Source organism: Girardinichthys multiradiatus, chromosome 21, assembly GCF_021462225.1.
Source record: "Girardinichthys multiradiatus isolate DD_20200921_A chromosome 21, DD_fGirMul_XY1, whole genome shotgun sequence".
In the NCBI taxonomy this organism is placed as follows: domain Eukaryota; kingdom Metazoa; phylum Chordata; class Actinopteri; order Cyprinodontiformes; family Goodeidae; genus Girardinichthys; species Girardinichthys multiradiatus.
In genome coordinates this window covers 41,384,942-41,403,997 of record NC_061813.1, presented here as the reverse complement: position 1 = coordinate 41,403,997, position 19,056 = coordinate 41,384,942, and the positions used below count along the sequence as shown (strand labels likewise).

General features: G+C 43.7%; 1 protein-coding gene across 6 annotated transcripts in view; it reads left to right on the top strand.

The window, feature by feature from the left end:
* sugct (succinyl-CoA:glutarate-CoA transferase) overlaps positions 1-19,056 on the top strand; it is a 77,451-nt gene that overhangs the window by 46,561 nt on the left and 11,834 nt on the right. The window contains exons 13-14 of one of the 6 annotated variants that reach the window (XM_047349631.1): positions 7,586-7,641; positions 7,933-8,918. The exons of 3 other annotated variants lie outside the window; for them this stretch is intronic. In XM_047349631.1, coding sequence (XP_047205587.1) covers positions 7,586-7,641; positions 7,933-8,377 — 501 coding nt within the window. In that variant the 3' untranslated portion in view covers positions 8,378-8,918. Of the gene's footprint in view, positions 1-7,585; positions 7,654-7,932; positions 8,919-19,056 lie in introns of those variants that run through there. 2 more of the 6 variants (XM_047349635.1, XM_047349636.1) reach the window with 2 other exon arrangements.

The window sequence follows — 19,056 nt, the reverse complement described above, 5'->3', positions numbered from 1 at the left end:
TCAACAGTCTTTGAGTTTATCACTTCTTTGTGACCTCTGATTTTCTGCCCACCTTGCAGGTTGCTTGCATATCTAGAGTGTCTGCTTCTTTCTGTGGTGTTTTTTGTGTAACTGCTTCTACCTGTCGGGCCCCAGGACTTCTAGTCACAGATTATTTTGTTGTTTCCCCTCAATTAGCAGTTCTGTGGGGATATCAAAGGTTCTCCTCGTTTTTCTGACTGCAGATTGATGTAAACAGCAGGCGAAGTTGCTTTCCCCTGAGCAGCTGTCAGATAAAGGCTTTTTAACAATCACTTTGTACTGTAGCATGCATGGGGCGTTGTAATTGTCTCCTAGCTGAGCTGACTGTAGTACTCAGATCCGCCTCCTCTGAAAATGTTGCGTGTCAAACCCAAGGATCTTTAGTTTTCAGCATGGACCTGCTGTGTTTGTTGGACCAGCTCTTTGCAGGTTCCTCGCTGACAGTTTCAGTGTTCAGCAGATGTTTGTCCTTGTGCCCAAACGTCTCCCAGATTCCCATGGCTGCTGGGAGGTTGTCTGAGGACACAGACGGGATGATTCACTCAGATATGAGGAGCATTCATGTGATTCCCTCTTTTATTTGTGCTCAGAGAGGGGGAGAGACTTCCTGTTTTTATCCTCCTTTCCCTGGACTTTGCTACCCTTCTTTTCCTTTTTTCACTTCTTCTCCTCATCTCCTTCTACTTCATTTTTGGCTCATTTTCTTCGACATTTTAATTGTCTTTTGACGTATTTCCGCCTCATCGCTCACTTCCTTTCTTGTTTTTCTTCTTCTAAATCAGATCTTCTCAGATTTGTTCAGTTTCTTTTGGCTTACTTGCTAATTCCAACCTTCTTTCTGAGGAAAATAATATATTAAGATTCGCTTATCAAAGCAAACTTTGGTTTGCAAAGGTTTTTTGCATTTTTAACTATTCAAAACACATGTAATGTATGTATGTGGCAAACCAGCATAAATTAGAGAAGCATAGCATTTTTGTGAAGTAGATATCAAGACCCTCTAGTGTTTCCTTGTTGTTCTGTTCTTTAGGTTTGCCTTCTTCAGTTCATGCTTCATCATTGTTTCCACATTAGTTCATTCCTTTGTGTTTAGCTTTTTAGTTGATTCTTGTTTTCTGTTCTTTGTACATTTGGATTTCATTTCTTTTGCCCGTGGTTTTTATTTTCCTTGTATCTCTGTTTAACTCCATTCATGTTAATTAGTCTCCCTTCCTCAACCTCCCTTCTGCCCCAGCTGCTTCACATTATCTCCTGATTAGCACACCTGTGTCTTGCACCTAGGGGGATGTAGGTGCATTTTAGTCTTTTTCTGATTCCCTCAGGATCCCAACCTATTTTCCATCAGATTTGTGTTTAACTGTTGTGATCCGTACTGAGGAGCTTGGTTTACAGAACAGGACCATGTAAATGCTTCATCTTCTTTAAGAAGGACAAATTGGTCTAAGTAACCATTTAGTTCTGCTGTTGCAGCTGATCTGGGGTACAGTTCTACCATTACTCTGTCCTGCAGCTCTGTGTGTTTGGATTTTCTCTGAAGCAGGAAATAGAAGCAACATCTTTCTGTTTGTTGTTTTTTTTCGGCACTAGAGGCCTTTATTTTCTGATAGTAGGCAGACAGGAAGGAGGGGCAAAGAGAGGGAGAGACATTCGGCAAAGGTCACCGGGTCTGGGACTCAAACCCGGGACGGCCGATTCGAGGACTATAGCCTCTATATGTGGTCGCGCGCTAACCTCTACACCACCAGTGCCGTGCCAACATCTTTCTGTTTAACAGTGGAAGAGTTGCTGTGCTTCTAGTCTGGTGCAGTGACATGTAGCAGCCTGCAGAGGGCATCTGTGCTAAGACGAAGGTTTCAAAACCTTGTTCTGATTGGTTGGTTGGTTGGGTGCCTTATCGTCTTGGGAAGCTGCTCTTAGAATGAAGAACGGCCCATGCTGATCTGACCGGACCTATAAGGATGCTGAAAGCAGACCCCTGGGATCAGAATCTAGAACCCTCCACGCTACCCAGCTCCGCTTACTGCTTGGCCTGTCTGTTTGCTGGAGCTGGAATGCAGCAAAGCATAGTTTGGTTTGTGAGCCATAATCAAATCAAAATGTGTCTGCATACTTTCCCATGGGGAACGGAGGAAGAGGAGGGGGTCCAATTAAACAGTGACACTCAGAGAGAATGGGAGATAAACAGATGGATAATCATCAGGAATGGACAGTCTCGAACAAAGGCCGGGAGGAGGACGGAACGAGAGGGAGGTGGGCGGCCGCTGGTATTTCAGGTTATTTTTGGATGTATTCAGAAGCAGAAACGTGTTTTTACGTAACTTTGTACCAGGCTGTGGCTAACGAGCTAAAATACCAAAATGTTTCAGAAGGGAGACAGAGAGTGGGAATAATGTGGAGTCACATCTGTGGCTCATTAAACAGACAGCACCTTTTAATTCCAGCTCTTATTATCGCTCTGGACAACAGAGACAGCGCTCAGAGTAATCAGATTTACTTTACCGAGCAGCAGAAAGGTTCCGGGTCAGATGGGATAATTTGGAAAGATCTCGTTGAGCATCAAGCAGACTAATTGTAGGCTGAGCCTCGTGTTTATGGACTCACTGAGATACAAATTTAAACATCCTGCTCAAAGCTTCCTATCAACTTATTAATCCATACAGAGCTTTGATTGGCCCACTACTGGAAATATCAGCCAATCAGAGCTCAGGATGAGGCTCCATTTGAATTTAAGATGAAGATGTTCATACTTGTACAGATGAAGAACCTTCTCAGCAGATGATCCAGAACTCATTCAGATGAGAAGATCTGTTTACTGGGACTGCTTCTATCATCAGACTTTTGTCGCTTTCTGTGACTCTGCTGTGAGATCTTAAACATCTGCAGAGGTTTCAGTCCATCTGCAGGAGGTGGAAATTATATTTGGTCAACCTGATGGCTTCATTTAGCTTTTAACTGCTCAGGTCTCACTTCTCAGTTGTGTTGACGGAGTCTGGTCACCTTCAGCTGCAGCTTCAGGTGCATATTTCCACAGTTTAGATTAAATCATTTTGGTGTCAGTGGGAGATTCTGCTGTTTGCTGCTGCTGGACATCTCCTTGCAGACAGGAGATCACTGTGCTGCTGCACACACATGACACACACTGTAGCACAGAGCGTTCATCCCTGAAGGTTCTCCTGAGTCCTCCTCACCTCAAAGGTGAGGGTTAGGTGGAGTTCTGACTGGGTGGGTGACACAGGTCAGATGTATTTTCAAACAGTAAGAGAACCTCCCCCATGGACGTTTGCAGGGTTACAACCTGCTGCGCACTTCCTGTTTTATTGCTTTAAAGCTGCTGATATTCAGACTCTCCAGAACACCAGGTCCGAGTCATATCAGTGGATTTAGTTTGCTCTATGAACACGGTACCTCAGGAAGGGAGAGAAGGGCATCAGATCAAGCTGACGTCAGTGATGAAGGTTCTCATAAAAAGGTTGTTGCATATAAGATGATGGTTAGCTTCAGTCAAAGAAAAACACCTTAAGTCTGTGTCGGTACCGTTAAAGTTAATACTGAGTACAATAACACTGATCAGTGAAGATTTAAAACGGATTTATCTGAAGGAGTCCCACCCCGGTCACAGACTCTTTGAAACTCTCCTCTCTGGCAGGAGGCTGCGGTCCATCCGGACCAAAACCTCACGCCACAAGAACAGTTTTTTCCCATCTGCCACCAGCCTGGTTAACAAAGCCCAGAAACCACCCTGACACTCTCCCTTTCCCCCACAACCCCCCTGTTTTTACTGACAGGACACCTGTAACCTGTAACTCTATGCGTTACATTAACGCTCAGCTTGGACTCCTGCTTTACTTGCACAATGATCACCTGCACTGTTGTATTGCTCTTGCATCTTATACTGCTCTATATTTACTCTCACTCACTTAAAACTGTTCACATATATTTATATTATATTGTAGATATGTTTATACTGTTTAATTTGTATTGTATTGCACCGACTACGCCAAAACAAATTCCTTGTATGTCCAAAAACGTACTTGGCAATAAAGCTTTTCTGATTCTGATTCTGATTCTGATAGAATCGGTATCAGAGTGAGTTAGTGGTGTTGGGATGTTACAGAGGAACCGTTTCACTAGGGTGGTACCACCAATCAATCTGGACTGAGACTATCTTTTAGGGATGGCAGAACCAGAAGATCTTACTGAGATCCAAAAGATCATCAGCCTGTAGGATCAAGTCTCACCAGCTGCTGCAGACCATGCTGTTCTTCTGTAGGTGCATCAGGGACCAGAACTGGATTCAGGTAGCCATGAGGAGTCAGAGGAATGCTGGGTGATACTGGTCATTGTCAGGACACCAGTTTCCTTCAATGATTTTGAATTGACATTGAGTTGGAAAAACAGTTGATCCATCTTAGGGAGGTTTAGGTGAAGCTGAGTTTCCACTGTCAGTGTTTTTCATGACTGGTTTAATCCAAAGCTGCAGATCAATCAGAGAAGAAAAAATAAGTGTCTGAAGATCACCTGTCTCATTAAGCAGCCTTATCAATGTGACCCTTAACCGTAACCTTGACCTGAGTCAGTTCCTGTATTAACTCAGCTGTCTCCGTGTTGTCCTGGGTCAACATGATTGTCTCTGGTGTTTGTTATTCAGCCTGAACTACATGCACTTTATTACAGACATATTTAACCTATGATCTTTATAATGCTGTGATATCAGTATTGTTGCAGCAAACATGCATGTCCTGCATCACCTCACATTGATCCCAGACATCAGATAACATGGGGCTGTATGTAAAGATATGTGTAACCATTAGCAGCTGGGGTGCTGCTCAGTAATGTAATATTGGCCTGATTTAAATAGACAGCAGCAGTCATGCAAATCTGATGGATGAGCATGTGATGCACCCTCATCATCCCCCAGCTGGTAGATGATGCTCATCACGGAGAACAAACAGAAACATGATGCATGTTTACTTAAAGATGCTGCAGCTGGAAATGCAGCATGACCAGAACAACCATTCAGATCCTTCAAAAGAGATGAATCATCTCACCTGGACTGTTGACGACCTGTACCATCTCACATCACTGAGGTTCGTCTTTATCATGAAATCAGTCAGACACAGGATCCTTTGGGTGATGAGGCTTATTGCTCATGTCTGACTCAGTCATTGTCTCAGTCCTGCTATAAGGAGCCACATTCGCATTGAGTTTGGTTCCTGGTGTGGTAGGTGGTTGAAGGTAAGTAATGTCCACATGAACAACAGGATTCAGTTTGGGTAGGACCAAACTGAATGTGGAGGGGATGACTCTGGTTTATTGGTTGACCTCCACCAAGAAGATCCACGATTGTTCTTCCATCTTCCAACATCCCCTGGTCCTACACACTGAACACCATGTTAAACAAAATGCTATACCTGGAGAAACCAGAAGGTCTAAAATGACACCAACAGTTGTGAGCAAACTTGACCCCATAATATTTAACTGAACCCAGGGAATGATGATCAGCTGGTGGACCTTGATACCTCATCTGCCCACCAACCTTCTGTGCAGGAATTGGTTCAGAAGGGGTTAAAGACAGCACTACCTCATGAGTTTCTGGTACCCCACCTTCTGATTGTAGACCAAATGTTTCTGATGAGTTCAGATGATGAAAACAAACATGGCCGTCACTTATTACCTGAAAATGTTAAAAAACATTCCTGAGTATCTGTTTCCAAGTTTCGGTAAGGAATGACCTTGGCTGCTGGTTTAACACAATACTACTGCACTACTACTACTACTTTATTGGGGTTTGATACAGGCCTGATCATCAAGTCTGGGGTTTCCTGGTCAGCATCTCACAGGGATGACGTCTGGTCAGCAGTTGATGTTCCACAGAACCGGGCCCAGCGATGCTTTACCAGCCTGTTTTGTTCAGAAACATCTTAGCCTCTGATCCATAGCTGAAGTCCAGTGATCTGTTCTGTCTCAGCGTGTACAGTGTGTTTTAAAGGTACCGACTGATGTGCGTTAGATGACATGATGCGGGCTCTCCTTCAGACAAAACAGGGTACATCTGTTTTGTGGGAGTTTGGGCTTGGGTGGGTCTGGTGCCGATCTCCATAGTTCGGTGGGTGAGAGGCGGGGAACATCATGGACAGTGGCCAGGTGTCCGCACACTAATTTAAAATGATCAGTTATCTTAACTTGCTTGGTTCTGGACTGTGAGAGGAAGCTGTTGTACCCAGAGAGAGTCCAACCATCCACCGGGTAACATTCTAGCTCCAAGGCCTTGGCTGGACAGGGCCTTCTTGCTGCTATCAAAAAGGGCCCAACTACTCCACTGTGCCGTCTTAAATAAAGATTATGAATAATTTAAGGAACTAAAGAGACTCGTTTCTGATGACAGCTGATGACATAACTTCATAACTCATGGTCTGCATCTGGTCCCTGCTGCAGTTCCAGCTCATCTTTCTGGCTCAGCTGACTGCTGAAGAAACATTTCGCCCCCTGGTTTATAAATTCCACTGGCAAATTGCATTTTGAGGGAAATCTAATGCAAATGTGGCCGTGCCCCCTGTCCACAGAAACCATATCCGTGTCTCCGCTTAGGCTTGTTTGAATGCAGCAGATGTAAACTTAGACTCCGCTGCTCGCCATGCAAATCCACAGGTGGGTCCAGTTTAAAAGGAGCGTGCGGTGAGATGCTTGAGAAACGAAAAGCCCAAATTACAAACAGGAGAGCCTCTTTAATGCAAAACCACCGGAGGATAGATGCTGTTCAGATGCAGCGGCGCAGCGGGTGAGATCGAGGTGCGTAAAACCAAAGAGACCGTTTATTTTTCAGTAAATGTACAAACTGTTGTCTGTTTACAGTCTCTCTTAACATTTACCACATCATTAATCCTCCACTGTTTGCTAGTTTTGGGTAAAAAAACCTGAACCTTAATTTGCTTCCGTGATGTGCCTCATCTTTTAAAAATTTGACTTTAAACTCAGATTGAATGGCAAGATACCAGAAAGGACCTAAATTTGGGGTTTGAAGAATCATCTCAGATACCAATTTAATCATCCAGTCAGGGAGCTTCTGGTTATGTAAGACAAGAAGGTAAGGCCTTCATCTGAAATGCAGAACACAAACATGATGTAGAAACTGTTGTTAAAACTCACTAGTTTTCTTCATGCAGTCCACAGTGTGGTCACCACTGTTATACATTATTTCTGGTTTAATTCCTGCAGAATTCCTAAGCACTTCCTGAATCAGATGAAAATGAGTTCTATTGGTTCCAACTACACGTTGGGATTTGATCCCAGTTTCTTCCTTAACGGTATAATGGGTCTGTTGGCTTCGAACGTGCTGGTGGGTTTGCCAGCCAACATCTACGTGGTCTGGATGATTGCAAGTCAGTCCAGCTGTCCCATCATCTCAGAGCTCTTCGCCCTCAACCTGGCCTTCGCTGAGATCCTCTTTGGCTGCTCGTCTTTCTATGTGATGGTTCACTTCCTACTCAGGATGTCCGAGGCTGTCGGGATTCTGATTCTGCAGTTGTTTCTGCAGCTCATGTTAATTTCTCGGCCCCTCTTTCAGACTTGCATCTGCCTGGAACGTTACATGGCCGTCGTCCATCCAACCCTCTTCATCAGGTAAAGTTTTGGGTAAATATGAAAACTACAGAATGACTGACGTTTTTTTGTTCAATTTATATCTATAGACAAACTTAAGAACCTTAGACATTGCATAAAGGTGGAGTTCCTCTGTAGTTAGGGTTCCTCCAATCCTGATCCAGATGTTAGCTCTAGCCTGGTTTTGTTGGGTCACTCAGATGGCTCACCTTGTTGGGAGTCAGAGTATTTGAGTCTGTTTGTGTTTAGATGTTTGTGGTCTCTGGGTGAACATCCTCACATCAAGCTCTGTCTGATTCTTCGTGTTTGCAGGTTAAAACATCTGCGGTACCGTTTGGGCTTCTGTCTGTTTGACTGGCTGCTGATCCTGCTGGACTTTATTTTTCCTGCCTTTGGTCTGTCCCTCACAGTCTCTGCTTGCTACTTCATAGCCAAGTCCCTGCTCTTCCTCACCATTTTGTCTTACTGTGGCATTCGCGTCCTCCTCATCCTGAAGCAGCCTGGTCCCAGCAACAGGTCCGAGAACTGGAACACCATGAAGAGGAAGGCCTTTAAGGTGATCATCATCACCCTGATGTTCAACAGCACCACCCAGCTGCTGCAGACCCTCGTGCTGGGTCCAACTGTTCTGAGTGCGTCCCTGCTGGTCATCTTGCAGCTCACATTATTTGCTCTCTCCATCAGCATCATCAGCAGCTTCATCACTCCTCTGGTGTACCTCCACAGAGCTGGAAAACTGCCCTGCATCAAGTTCTAAATGCTTCAACAACAGAGACCTAGAATTAAAGTTCTGTTTCCAGCTCACACTGAGCTGTGGTACAAACAAAGTGTTAGACCTTCCTCCTGAAGTCAGAAACATTATTTTACCTAGTTTAGAGACCGTCAATGGTTGGACACCATGGGGTACATCCTTAGAAAGCTCATCTGCATAAGATTGTCTGATCCAGATACCACAGTAGGTCCCATCAATACCACCAGCAATCACTCTTAAGGCCAGAAAACAGTTTCAGCTCACCTATAGACCTTTCTGCTCATCCGCTGATGGATAAAATCCCAACAATCCAGCTCAGAAGGACTTTTAAACCCAGTAAATTCCCAATAATCTGGCACCTGTTGCCATCAATCCCATATTCTTTGTTTTCACTCCACTTTACATGAGAATTTGTGTCTAACCGACATCTTAGCTTTTATTGACAACCCAATGAGCCTCCAGGGCTCCTGTAGATCATGTCAGAGTGATGTGTTTACATGCATTCCATCCATCCATCCATCCGTCCGTCCGTCTATTCATCCATCCGTCCTTCCATCCATCCATCCATCCGTCCATTGTCCATTCATCCATCATCCATCCGTCCGTCCGTCCGTCCATCCATCTAGCGATTATTGGCTGAGAGGTCCACCCTGGAAAGGAAGTCAGACTCATTTGGTTCCTATTGAAAGCAGAATCTCTCTTCAAAGCGTTTAACTCTGGTTCTGCAATAATCAGTTAAAACCATCAAAATTATGGCAGGGATTCTAACCTATATCTTCAAAGTCAGATTAACACATCTGACTGAAGCTGAATGTTTCCTCTGAAGACTGAAGAACATACACTGAACACAGAGAAAGAGCTTTTTGGTGGACCTGTACCAGGGTGGGATTTAATGAAGAATTGATTTCTGAGGTCCAGGTGGGTAACACTGGGTAAATCCGGCTGTCCTAGACTCCAGGACATCTGGTTGACTCTTTGGGCATTTCTCACTGTAAACCAAATCTTTGCTCATAAACTCTAGATGTTTTCTTCTCAACTTGATGAAGGTCTAAGGACAACAGCCACCATCTGACTTGGCTCAGTAAACCTTTGACCTGATGTCACTGTAGAAGTCTCCATGCCGGTTCAGTCTTTCTGGTCCTGCTGTTCTCAGACTGACTGGGTTTAATTCCAGTCACCTACAAGAATTTTCAGTGTTTCCGAACATCTGGAAGTTGGTCTCAGGAACGGTCCGACTCAGTCTGACTGTGTGGAGAAAATTTTAGAGAGTTAGCTTTCAGAGGAGAGCAGAACCAGGCATTTATGGTTCTAGACGAGCTGTCAGGTTACTTTGGAGATGACATGCAGAAAACCTTCAAGATCTTTTTCTTGGAACGTAGGGTGTTTTTATGCAGAGATTTAACATCTTAATTTCGGTCCTGTTTGAAGAGGTCAGAACTCCTCGTCTGTGACACGTTCCTGCTTCAAAGTTAAAGCTAAACATCTCCCCGGCTGAGACAGGCTCACTTACAGAGCATTATTCATGTCATAAAAAAATCCCACCAGCCTCCCTGGTGGACACCCAGGCTGTGGTTTTATGTAACATCTTAAAACGGCATGCATGGCAGAGAGGATGGCTCTGACACTTCACAGGAATCAACATCTTTGATTGTGGAGGTCAAACACAGAGCAGCAGGTTGAGGCAACCTCAGATCTTCACACAAACTCGTCCTGATCCACGGTGCTGCCGCGCGCTCGCCTACACCCCTTGATGTTGCTGTAACACGGGGTAACAGCGGGCCTCGATGGCTCCCGAGGGTGTGAGTTAGTCGACTTAATGGACTGCTCAGCAAGCTTCAAAGGCAGAGAGAGGCTGAGGGAGAAGGAGGACAAGCAGGGAGGAAGAGGAGGCTTTAAAAGAGATGAAGAAACTGTGAAGGAGTCCTTGGCTGCTTCATGGGGAAGAGTTTCAGAGGTGTCAACAGACTTTTAGCCTGTAATGAAGCATCAGGAGCAGCAGATTTGATGCTGCTTAGCCTCAGAGATCAGTGGACTTCTTGGGGTCCTTCAGACAATGAAGAACAAGCATCAGTGAAGCCGGATGTTTCAGATTCCTTCTCCTTATCCTCTAAAGTGTTAGGCTGAGCTTTAATCCATGACCGTTTCCTCCAGCAGTTTGGATCGTCTCTTATTCAGAAGCTGATTTAGTGGTTGATCTGTTGATGCTGTTAAAAATAGGCGTTCTGGACGAGTCGTTGATAAATTCATCATGAATCTTCTGGGAGTTGGAGAAGCTGCAGCCAAGCTGCGGAGACAAATTGTGCAAACATTTAGAAAGATGGGAGCTAATGGAACATGATTGATATTACTCTGAGTCCAACAGGCTTCATGTCGCTGTCAGAACAAACGGTTTAGGTTGCGATTAATGAGATCAGCCCAGCAGCTGAATCTTCCTCCAGATGCTGCTGAAGAAAAAACTCTGCAGTGTTTGAACTTTCCCAGCATTTATGGTCTGGTCTCAGTAGAAAGTCCGGCTGCAGAGTTACTCTGTCCTCTGACAGGACCGAGGCTCAGGGAGCATCTTGGAGCGGGCCGATACCTATGTTTACTCTAAGAAGTTTAAATAAGACTCTACTTTCTGGTTATCTCAGCTGAGTCATCAGATCATATGATTGGGTTCTGAGATGTTTTCCTGACTTGGAAGGTCATTTGTTTCAAAAAGTCAACCTCACATCTTACATCGATTAAATCCCCTCAGACTCACAGTTCAGATGTTCGAAGAAAACCTAAAATTAAGTTAGTCAGAAAATTAGGAACTACTTCAGTCCAGAAATATTCTGTTATGGTCACCGTCTGGCCTACACAGTCAGACTGCTGACATGAGCAGGAGAAGCCACAAAAGGTCATTGCTAAAGAAGCTGCATGTTCACAGAGTGCTGTATCCCAGCACATTTATAGAAAGTTGAAAGGAAGGAAAAAGTGTGATAGAAAAATGTGCTTAAGCAACAGAGATAACTGCAGTCTTGGGAGGATTGTCAATCAAAGATGATTTTAGAGTTTGAAGGAGATTCTGAAGGTCTGGACCACTGCTACAGTCAGAGCTTTAAGAGTCAACACACAGGCATATCAAGGATATGACCAACAGCTCTTCATCCCTTGTGTTAAAGCCCCTCCTCAACAAGAAACAGTGTTAGAACCATCTTACCTCAGCTAAGGAGAAACAGAACCAACTTGTTGCCCAGTGGTCCAAAGTCCTCCTTTTAAGATGAAAATAAAGCTTCTATTTCATTTGGAAATCAAGGTCCCAGGTTCTGGAGGAATCGTGGAAAGGCCCAGATTCCATGTTGCTCAACATCCAGTGTGACGTGTCCACATTCAGGGATGATCTGGTGTTGCCATGTCATCTGCTGGTTCTGGTCCACTGGGTTTTCTGAAATTCAAAGTCCAAAATCCACAGAGTTGTTTTCCAGGGGATGATGAGAGGCCCGACAAACAACTATGTAGATAACCCGAAGGTTGCTATTAAACCAACTTGGGCTTCCTGAGCACCTCAGCAGAACCAGAGGCTGGTTGCCTCCATGCCACTTCGCATTGAAGCAATAATTCATTCAAAAGATGCCCAGATCAATTACTGAGGGCAAATACCATACAGAACATGGGCCAGCTGTTCAACAAGTCAATGTCTCTGGGTTAAAATAGTTTTCATTGGTGCGATGTAAGGTTTAGATTTTCTGACAAACAGAACTTTAGGTTTCCATTGGTTGTAAGGTAGAATCATCAGAATTAACAGAGAAACAGTCAGTCTATGTGGGATGCATCTAAATGCGAGACTTTTTGAACCTTTAATGACGTTTTTAGACCAGCTGTGATATTCCTGCCTGCTTTCTGTGGACCCGCCTTCATTCAGTCCTGAAACATCCTGCTGACTGATGGTCCTTCTGAGGATAACCATCCCGAAACCACCTGAACTCATTTCCTGGGGCTGTGGTAGTCATGGTGATTTTACCTCAGATGAAAATAGCCTACTGCTTGAGAAGAACAATTAAGACCTTCAACATGAGGAACATGTGGGAGCTCCTGATGATCCTCCTTATCCACAACAAAACTGACCCAGTTACTGTTGAAACAGCAGAAATACATTCAGTTCCAGTTCTTTACCAGAATCCAAACCCATTTGACATTAAATCCAAATAAATCTCCAAAACTGGCCCAAATCTAATCCAGCAGCGATTAAAAACCTGTTGAAACCAGAAACCAAGGCAGGACCAAACTAGTTCTACCCCATAATCCCAGCAGAGGCACGTTCAAGGCAGACTTTAATTCTACAAAACCATTTATACACAAGAGATCCAAAGTGATCTACAGTCAAAGGAAACAGAAAAAAAATAAAATCTTTAATATCTCAAAATGTGAAAAGCAAATATTAATCTCCAGATTTAGATCAGATCTTTAATGTCAAGCTTCAGTTGCTCATCGGTGATTAAAACAAGCAGTTCATTAGTCCAATTCCTTGATCCAAAGCTGCAGTAAACAAACATGTTTTCGGTCCAGACTTAAAGGAACCAGCAGTTTCTGCACATCTCAGGTTTTTAGGTAGTTTGTTCCAGAGCTGAGGAGCAGAAAAACCTGTAAAAAATCACCTTTAAGCCATGTTCAGAACAATATTTGACCTGAAAACAGATTAGAACCAGTCCAAACCTAGATCCATACCTAATCACATATGCCTGTAGTCAAAACTGATGTACAACAGCTCAAAACCAGTAGAAATCCCTTTAAATTGGTCCAGACCAGTTAATTCCAAGTCCCAAAGAGTGTTCAACCTTACATGTTGGTCCAAATCTTATAAAATCTCTTCACACCATTTTATTTTCACTGTCAAACAAAACCCAAAACCAGACCCAGTACCAGAACCAAACAAGTCGGAAACCACTGCCCAAATCTTAAAGGCAAAGTACCAAGCCAGTTTCAGCACCCTCTGAGACCAGTTTATAGGGAGGTTCTAATGCGGACCAAATGAGTCCAAACCCAAGTTCAGGAGGTTTCGAGAGTTTGTCTGCAAATCTGTTCAAATTCCTGATATCAGTCCCAGCCTAAGAGTTTATCTGAAACTGGGACACGTTCTCAAAGAGACAGAACCACCAACTTGTAAAGCCCATCAGGTCTGAATTGGAAGAATTTTAAAGAGTAATTTCCTCTCAGTGTGTTTAAGTGCCCTAATTAATAACATTCTCCTATCTGCTGCCTTCAACCTGAAAACAGTCAGAAGGAAACACGATAAAGCAGCAGAAACAGCAGTTCTCGATAAAGTTTGGTGGGTTCTTTGGAAGCTCCAGCTCCTGCAGCAGAGCAGCGATAGACGGAACCGCTGCAGGAACCAGAAGACATTTTCTCACAGTGATCAGAAGATTTACAATGACTCTGAGAGCTGCTTCGTTTCATCTCCTCTGCTTCATTTTTCAGTTTGTCAGTTTAAAAACACACTGAGTGGAAAATAAAACGATGTTTCTGACCGCTGAGTGTTTGTGTGTGATGACCATATGGAGGTAATGATACCCTGCATCACAAGCAGATAGTGTTACACACATGCTTGCAATCATATTGCTCAATGTATAAACACAGACACAGTGAGTGAGGATGTGAGGGCGGAGCCTCGGTTTCATGTTGCCATAGAGACTCAGTTCCATCCATCATCAAACCATCCGATTTATCTGAAAACCATTCATCATGAGAGACCATCAGGTCCTCATAAGAGACCATCAGATTAGTGTCCTCATAAGAGACCATCAGATTAGTGTCCTCATAAGAGACCATCAGATTAGTGTCCTCATAAGAGACCATCAGATTAGTGTCCTCATGAGAGACCATCAGATTAGTGTCCTCATGAGAGACCATCAGGTCGGTGTCCTCATGAGGCTTGCTGACGACAAACAGATGATGAGCAGCTGCTGAAGGATATATCCTTGATAAAGACTTAATGTTGACATTTCTGCTTTGTTCAGCATGTCCAGAAGAGTGTGTGTTCTCAGTCTCTCTCTCTGTCTCACACACCCACAATGCCTTTCAGTCTTAACAAGGACTTTGCATTGACTTCCATTCATTTCTGACATAATCCTCACCCTAACCCAAAAACAGCATTATTTTTGGGTTAGGGGATTTGATTTTATGGAGGCCAGACTTTGGGCCCCATAAGGAGCAGTGTGGTCCTAACAGCAAAGTTTATGTTGGAAAAATGGGCCTTGTAACACATAATATAACACACACTCACACATACAGATAGAAAGGGTATTTGGTTTAGTAGAGGTGGACTTCCTGCACAGTTTGATGGTTAAATTAAAGCCATCGATCAGAGTTTGACTTTTAATATAGATTCTCCTCTGGAGAGAACCATGATGGGGGTGGTGTGTGTGTGTGTGTTCTTCACTGTCATTGCTTAATTAGAATTTAGTTTTCTCCTCTCCATGTGATTGTTGTGCAGTTAAGAGAGTTTTACTGCATTCTGATTATTGGTCATATTTATTAACAATAATAAAAACTTATAGATTTGCATGTCTTCCATTTTATTCTGCACTTCCCAGTGCAACACATCTTGAAAAGGTTGGGATTGGAGCAAACTATGCAACATGAGGACCAACAGATGATTGTAAGATGTACCTAATTTGGTCCAACAGTACTCTATTAAACTGTTCTTGGAGAACCTTGGTCCAGCTCTACAGTCCAGAGTTACTATCGCAGACTTTATTACACAGAGACGAAGACTTATGACAACCTCAGAGGAGGAGTCAGCTTCTCTGGGCTAAGATGTCTCTGGGATGGACAATCACACAGTGAGAACATGGATCAGATAGGATCAGTTCTCCAGATGTTTGTTGGAAAAGGAGCAACCAGCCTGCTGTCAGCAACCAGTCCCCGCAGCCAGGCTCTGTCATGGTTGGAGGTTGTTTCATGGTATGGGCTTAAATCAATTCCTCTTTTGTGATGTCAGCATTGATGCAGAAAGGTCCAGCAGGGATCATCTGCTGCCTTCAGGACCACCTCTCTTGGGAAATTCCAAAGGTCTGGCTCTATGGTTGTAGTTTTGTCTTTATTATCTGATAGACGTAGTTCTGGTCCTCCCGAACCTGGTAAGCAACAGTAGAACATAAAATAACAGAACTGACCAGTGGGCTCAATGAAACACTTGCAATAAAATTATAAAAATATATCAAATATACAACAAAGGAGGGTGCACGACCAACATTATTAAACACTTCCGGATTCATGGTGTAGAATTAACGGCATTACACTGGCCTTCCCCCGCTACCTCTTCATCCTTCTCCGACACTCAACCTAGCACCGCACTGCAGTCAGAACCAGGTGAGAAAAACAATAAAACACGTCTCATACCAACAATGAGCCAGCAAACAAGTTCTGCTCGACCTGAAATGGTGGGTCAACTTAAATACTAATACCCAGCTAACGTTAGCAAGGCAGTCGACCAGACACCACCATGTGCTACTGCATTAGGTCTGAGGACCGACTGCAACGTGGTGGAACCAGAGAAAGACTTCTCTTTCTCATATTTATGCTTTCAAGCTTCTACACCCATCCAATGCAGGAGACACTATCTGTCCAGAACATTCATGCTGCCAGAGAATGCAGATATGATCATTTTAACAGGAACTGGTTCTGATTTGCTACTGTTTCTGCTGCTAGTCTGGATTGGGTTGGACACACTGTTCTTTCTTGTTTGATATGTTTGATATTCTGCAGCAGGTTAGCCAATCAGGTGGAACTCATTAACTTGTGGAAGTACCTGCAGCATCAGACCCTGGATATGTGTCAGTGTGTTTAATGAGGCTTTCAGAAATAAAGCTTTATTGTGAAAGTGCTCCCCTGTTAAAAGTAAATTCCTAACATTTATATTCATAGGTTTAATATTAATATACTGCTTGAAAAAGGCCCTGTGAGAAATTCATAGGGTCCTAAAAATGAAAAAGTTCATAGAATTAAAATTCATGTAGAAATTGAGTTTATCCAGAAGTTACTTTGGTTAGCTAGCTCATTGAAACCATTATGTCCTTTCTCTTAAAAGACTCACAATCAAGAATCGATAGGAACTGGAATTGAAACAAGTAATAGGAATAGGAACTGTTTAAATTCAAATGATGTTCTAACCTTCTCTCAGTCAGCTGAATGCGTCAGTCTCAGAACTCAGAGTGTTTTACTGAAAAAGGTGAGGTTGATATCAGAACCGAAGCTGAGTTATTGGATCAGAAACAGTTTACAGACACATCTGGCAGCTGGTAATTGAGGTTGAACGTGTGGCTGATTTACATGCAAACATCCAGAACTGGTTATGTTCCTGTGCCAGGCTTCATCTCCTCTGAGAGGTAGATGTTTACTCTGCAGCTTCGCCCAGCCCACATCCTCAAAGCCTGTTCATGTGCTATACACAAGAAGCAAGCGGCTGTTGTTCACATTTATCATCTTGTTTCTTTACATTTTGAAATTTAACGGGCCTCAGTCGGTCTGCAGCTTCCACCTGGACCCAATGACCAGTGTGGGATCATGAAAGGCTGCTGTGGGGTCAGTTCACACATGGACAGGATTCAGTGGGTAAACGTAGAGTTTTTGACAGATTTTGAATTGTGTCAATGTTTGTGAAGTTTTCCACATGTAATTCCTACGTTTTCCTGAGTGGGTTTCCTCCAGCATTCTGAACTGAAGATTCCTCCTCATGTTTGGCCTCTAAGCAGCTGAGACCCAGAACAGCACCTAAGCTTTGGGTTCTACTGATATGTTAAGTTTGGTTTTCTCCAAATGTGATGATAAGTATTATGGTCACCACATGGGCCAGCGATGGATGGATGGATGGATGGATGGATGGATGATGTCCATCTGATGTTTTAATATTACTATAAACTGCCAGCTGAGTAAATCCGAGTTCTCTGTAAGTTTCAGCGAATCTGACCCCAGACCAGCTGGACCTCAGAACCTTCCTTCAGCACGTCTGCTGTGTTCACTGCAGCTCTCCTCACTAATAATTCATGTTTTCTGCATCACTTCCTGTTTTTCTGCTGTCCTCAGTGATTTAGGGCTTCAGGTGTGTCTGTAGGGTTGGTTTCTCTGTATCCTCCCTGCTGTGATGTTACTGCTCTGGTCCCCTGTTAAACATTTGTCTGAATCTGTCTCCAGCTGACCGAACAGCCAGGTCACATAGTCTTCAGCTCAGGTAACAATGTCTCTATCTCTGTGTGTTATGCTGGTGTAGATCTCAGCTTGAGGTCTTGCAGTTTGGACATAGCTCCACAGAGGTTGGGACAACACCATTAAATCAGAGCATGCTCCCTGCTGGTTTATATTCTGGGCTGAAACAACAGATGGAAACCTTCCTGCAGAGTTTATGTCCTCTCTGAGATGCTCAGGACGGTCTCTGTCCCTTAAACAAAGTAGTGTGACTCATCATTGACTGCTTTCATTTTATTCCTGTTTCTTTCGAAAGCTCCTCATCTTCATGCTCCTTCTCTCTGCAGTTTTTAGTCCTCAGAGTGTGAGGTGAATGTCTGCAGAGGCGTTCTGGCTTTCTGCAGGTCATGGTCCTGAAATATGGATCATGGCTAAAACAACACGATTCGGGATACAAACACCTGAACTGACCTTGTGTTGGGTGGACGGGTTCTACCTTGGAGATAAAGAGAAAGCTCCAACATTGATCTAAGGAAAGTTCTCACTCCTCATGTTCAGCTGTGAGATATTTGAGGACTTCCTTGCTTGTTTAGCTCATTTTAGGTCTTCCCAAAGCATCTCCATGAGATCTGGGCTTCGACTAGGCCCAGGGCCCTCCAGTTCTTAATTATGAGCCACTCCTTGGTGGATATACTGGTATTTTCTGGGTCACTGTCATATTTCAGGGCCCAGTTCTGCTTCAGCTTTCAATTTTTTACAGGTGGTCTCAGATTTGTGTCAAGCATCTGATTCATGGTGGTGAGCTGGATGGTGATCTAGATCTGTTCTGATGTCTCTTTGCCAATACATGTCAGTTGTTTTTTATTCTGTAATTTGGGATTCTCCTCCGAGTTCCTGTCATGTTTTGTCTTTGGGGAACACCTCACGCACTAGGACATCAGGCTAAGACAATCCAACTCGTTGAATATCCCCAACTTGAGGTCGGAGCGGTCCCTACGTCATTCAGAGCAGACAAGATCACTCTTAACACACAGCAGGAATATCTCATAAGATCATCTTTAGAGCCATCAGGATAATCGGGGCATCTTGAAGGTTGTCGTGCTTATCCAGTCTCTTTTTGATTGGACAAGCATGAACATTTACATCAACAGTAACAAGAACCTACAGAGGATTCCACAAAGACATTTTAAGAGTTTTGAAGACTTCTTTCAGCATTTTCTGGTCTGCTTTCCGGGTGTACTTGCTTGGACCAGACCTGGACATGTTAGCAGCTGTCCTAAATCTTCTCCATTTGTAGACTATCTTCTGTAAAGTGGAACGGCTAATGTCAGCTTCTTCTGAGACCTCATTAGATCCCTCACCAGACTCAGAAGCTGCTACATTGTTCTCTCTGAAGGCCTCAGACAGATCTTTGGATCTTACCATGGTGTTCTCTCTTACTTCAACAGTCAGTGTCTGAGGTTTTAATGCTGAGTAAAAAGTTCTAATCAGGTCCACCTGCTGTGGGATTCTAGCCAAGTGGGATAAAAAGTGGGGGTGTC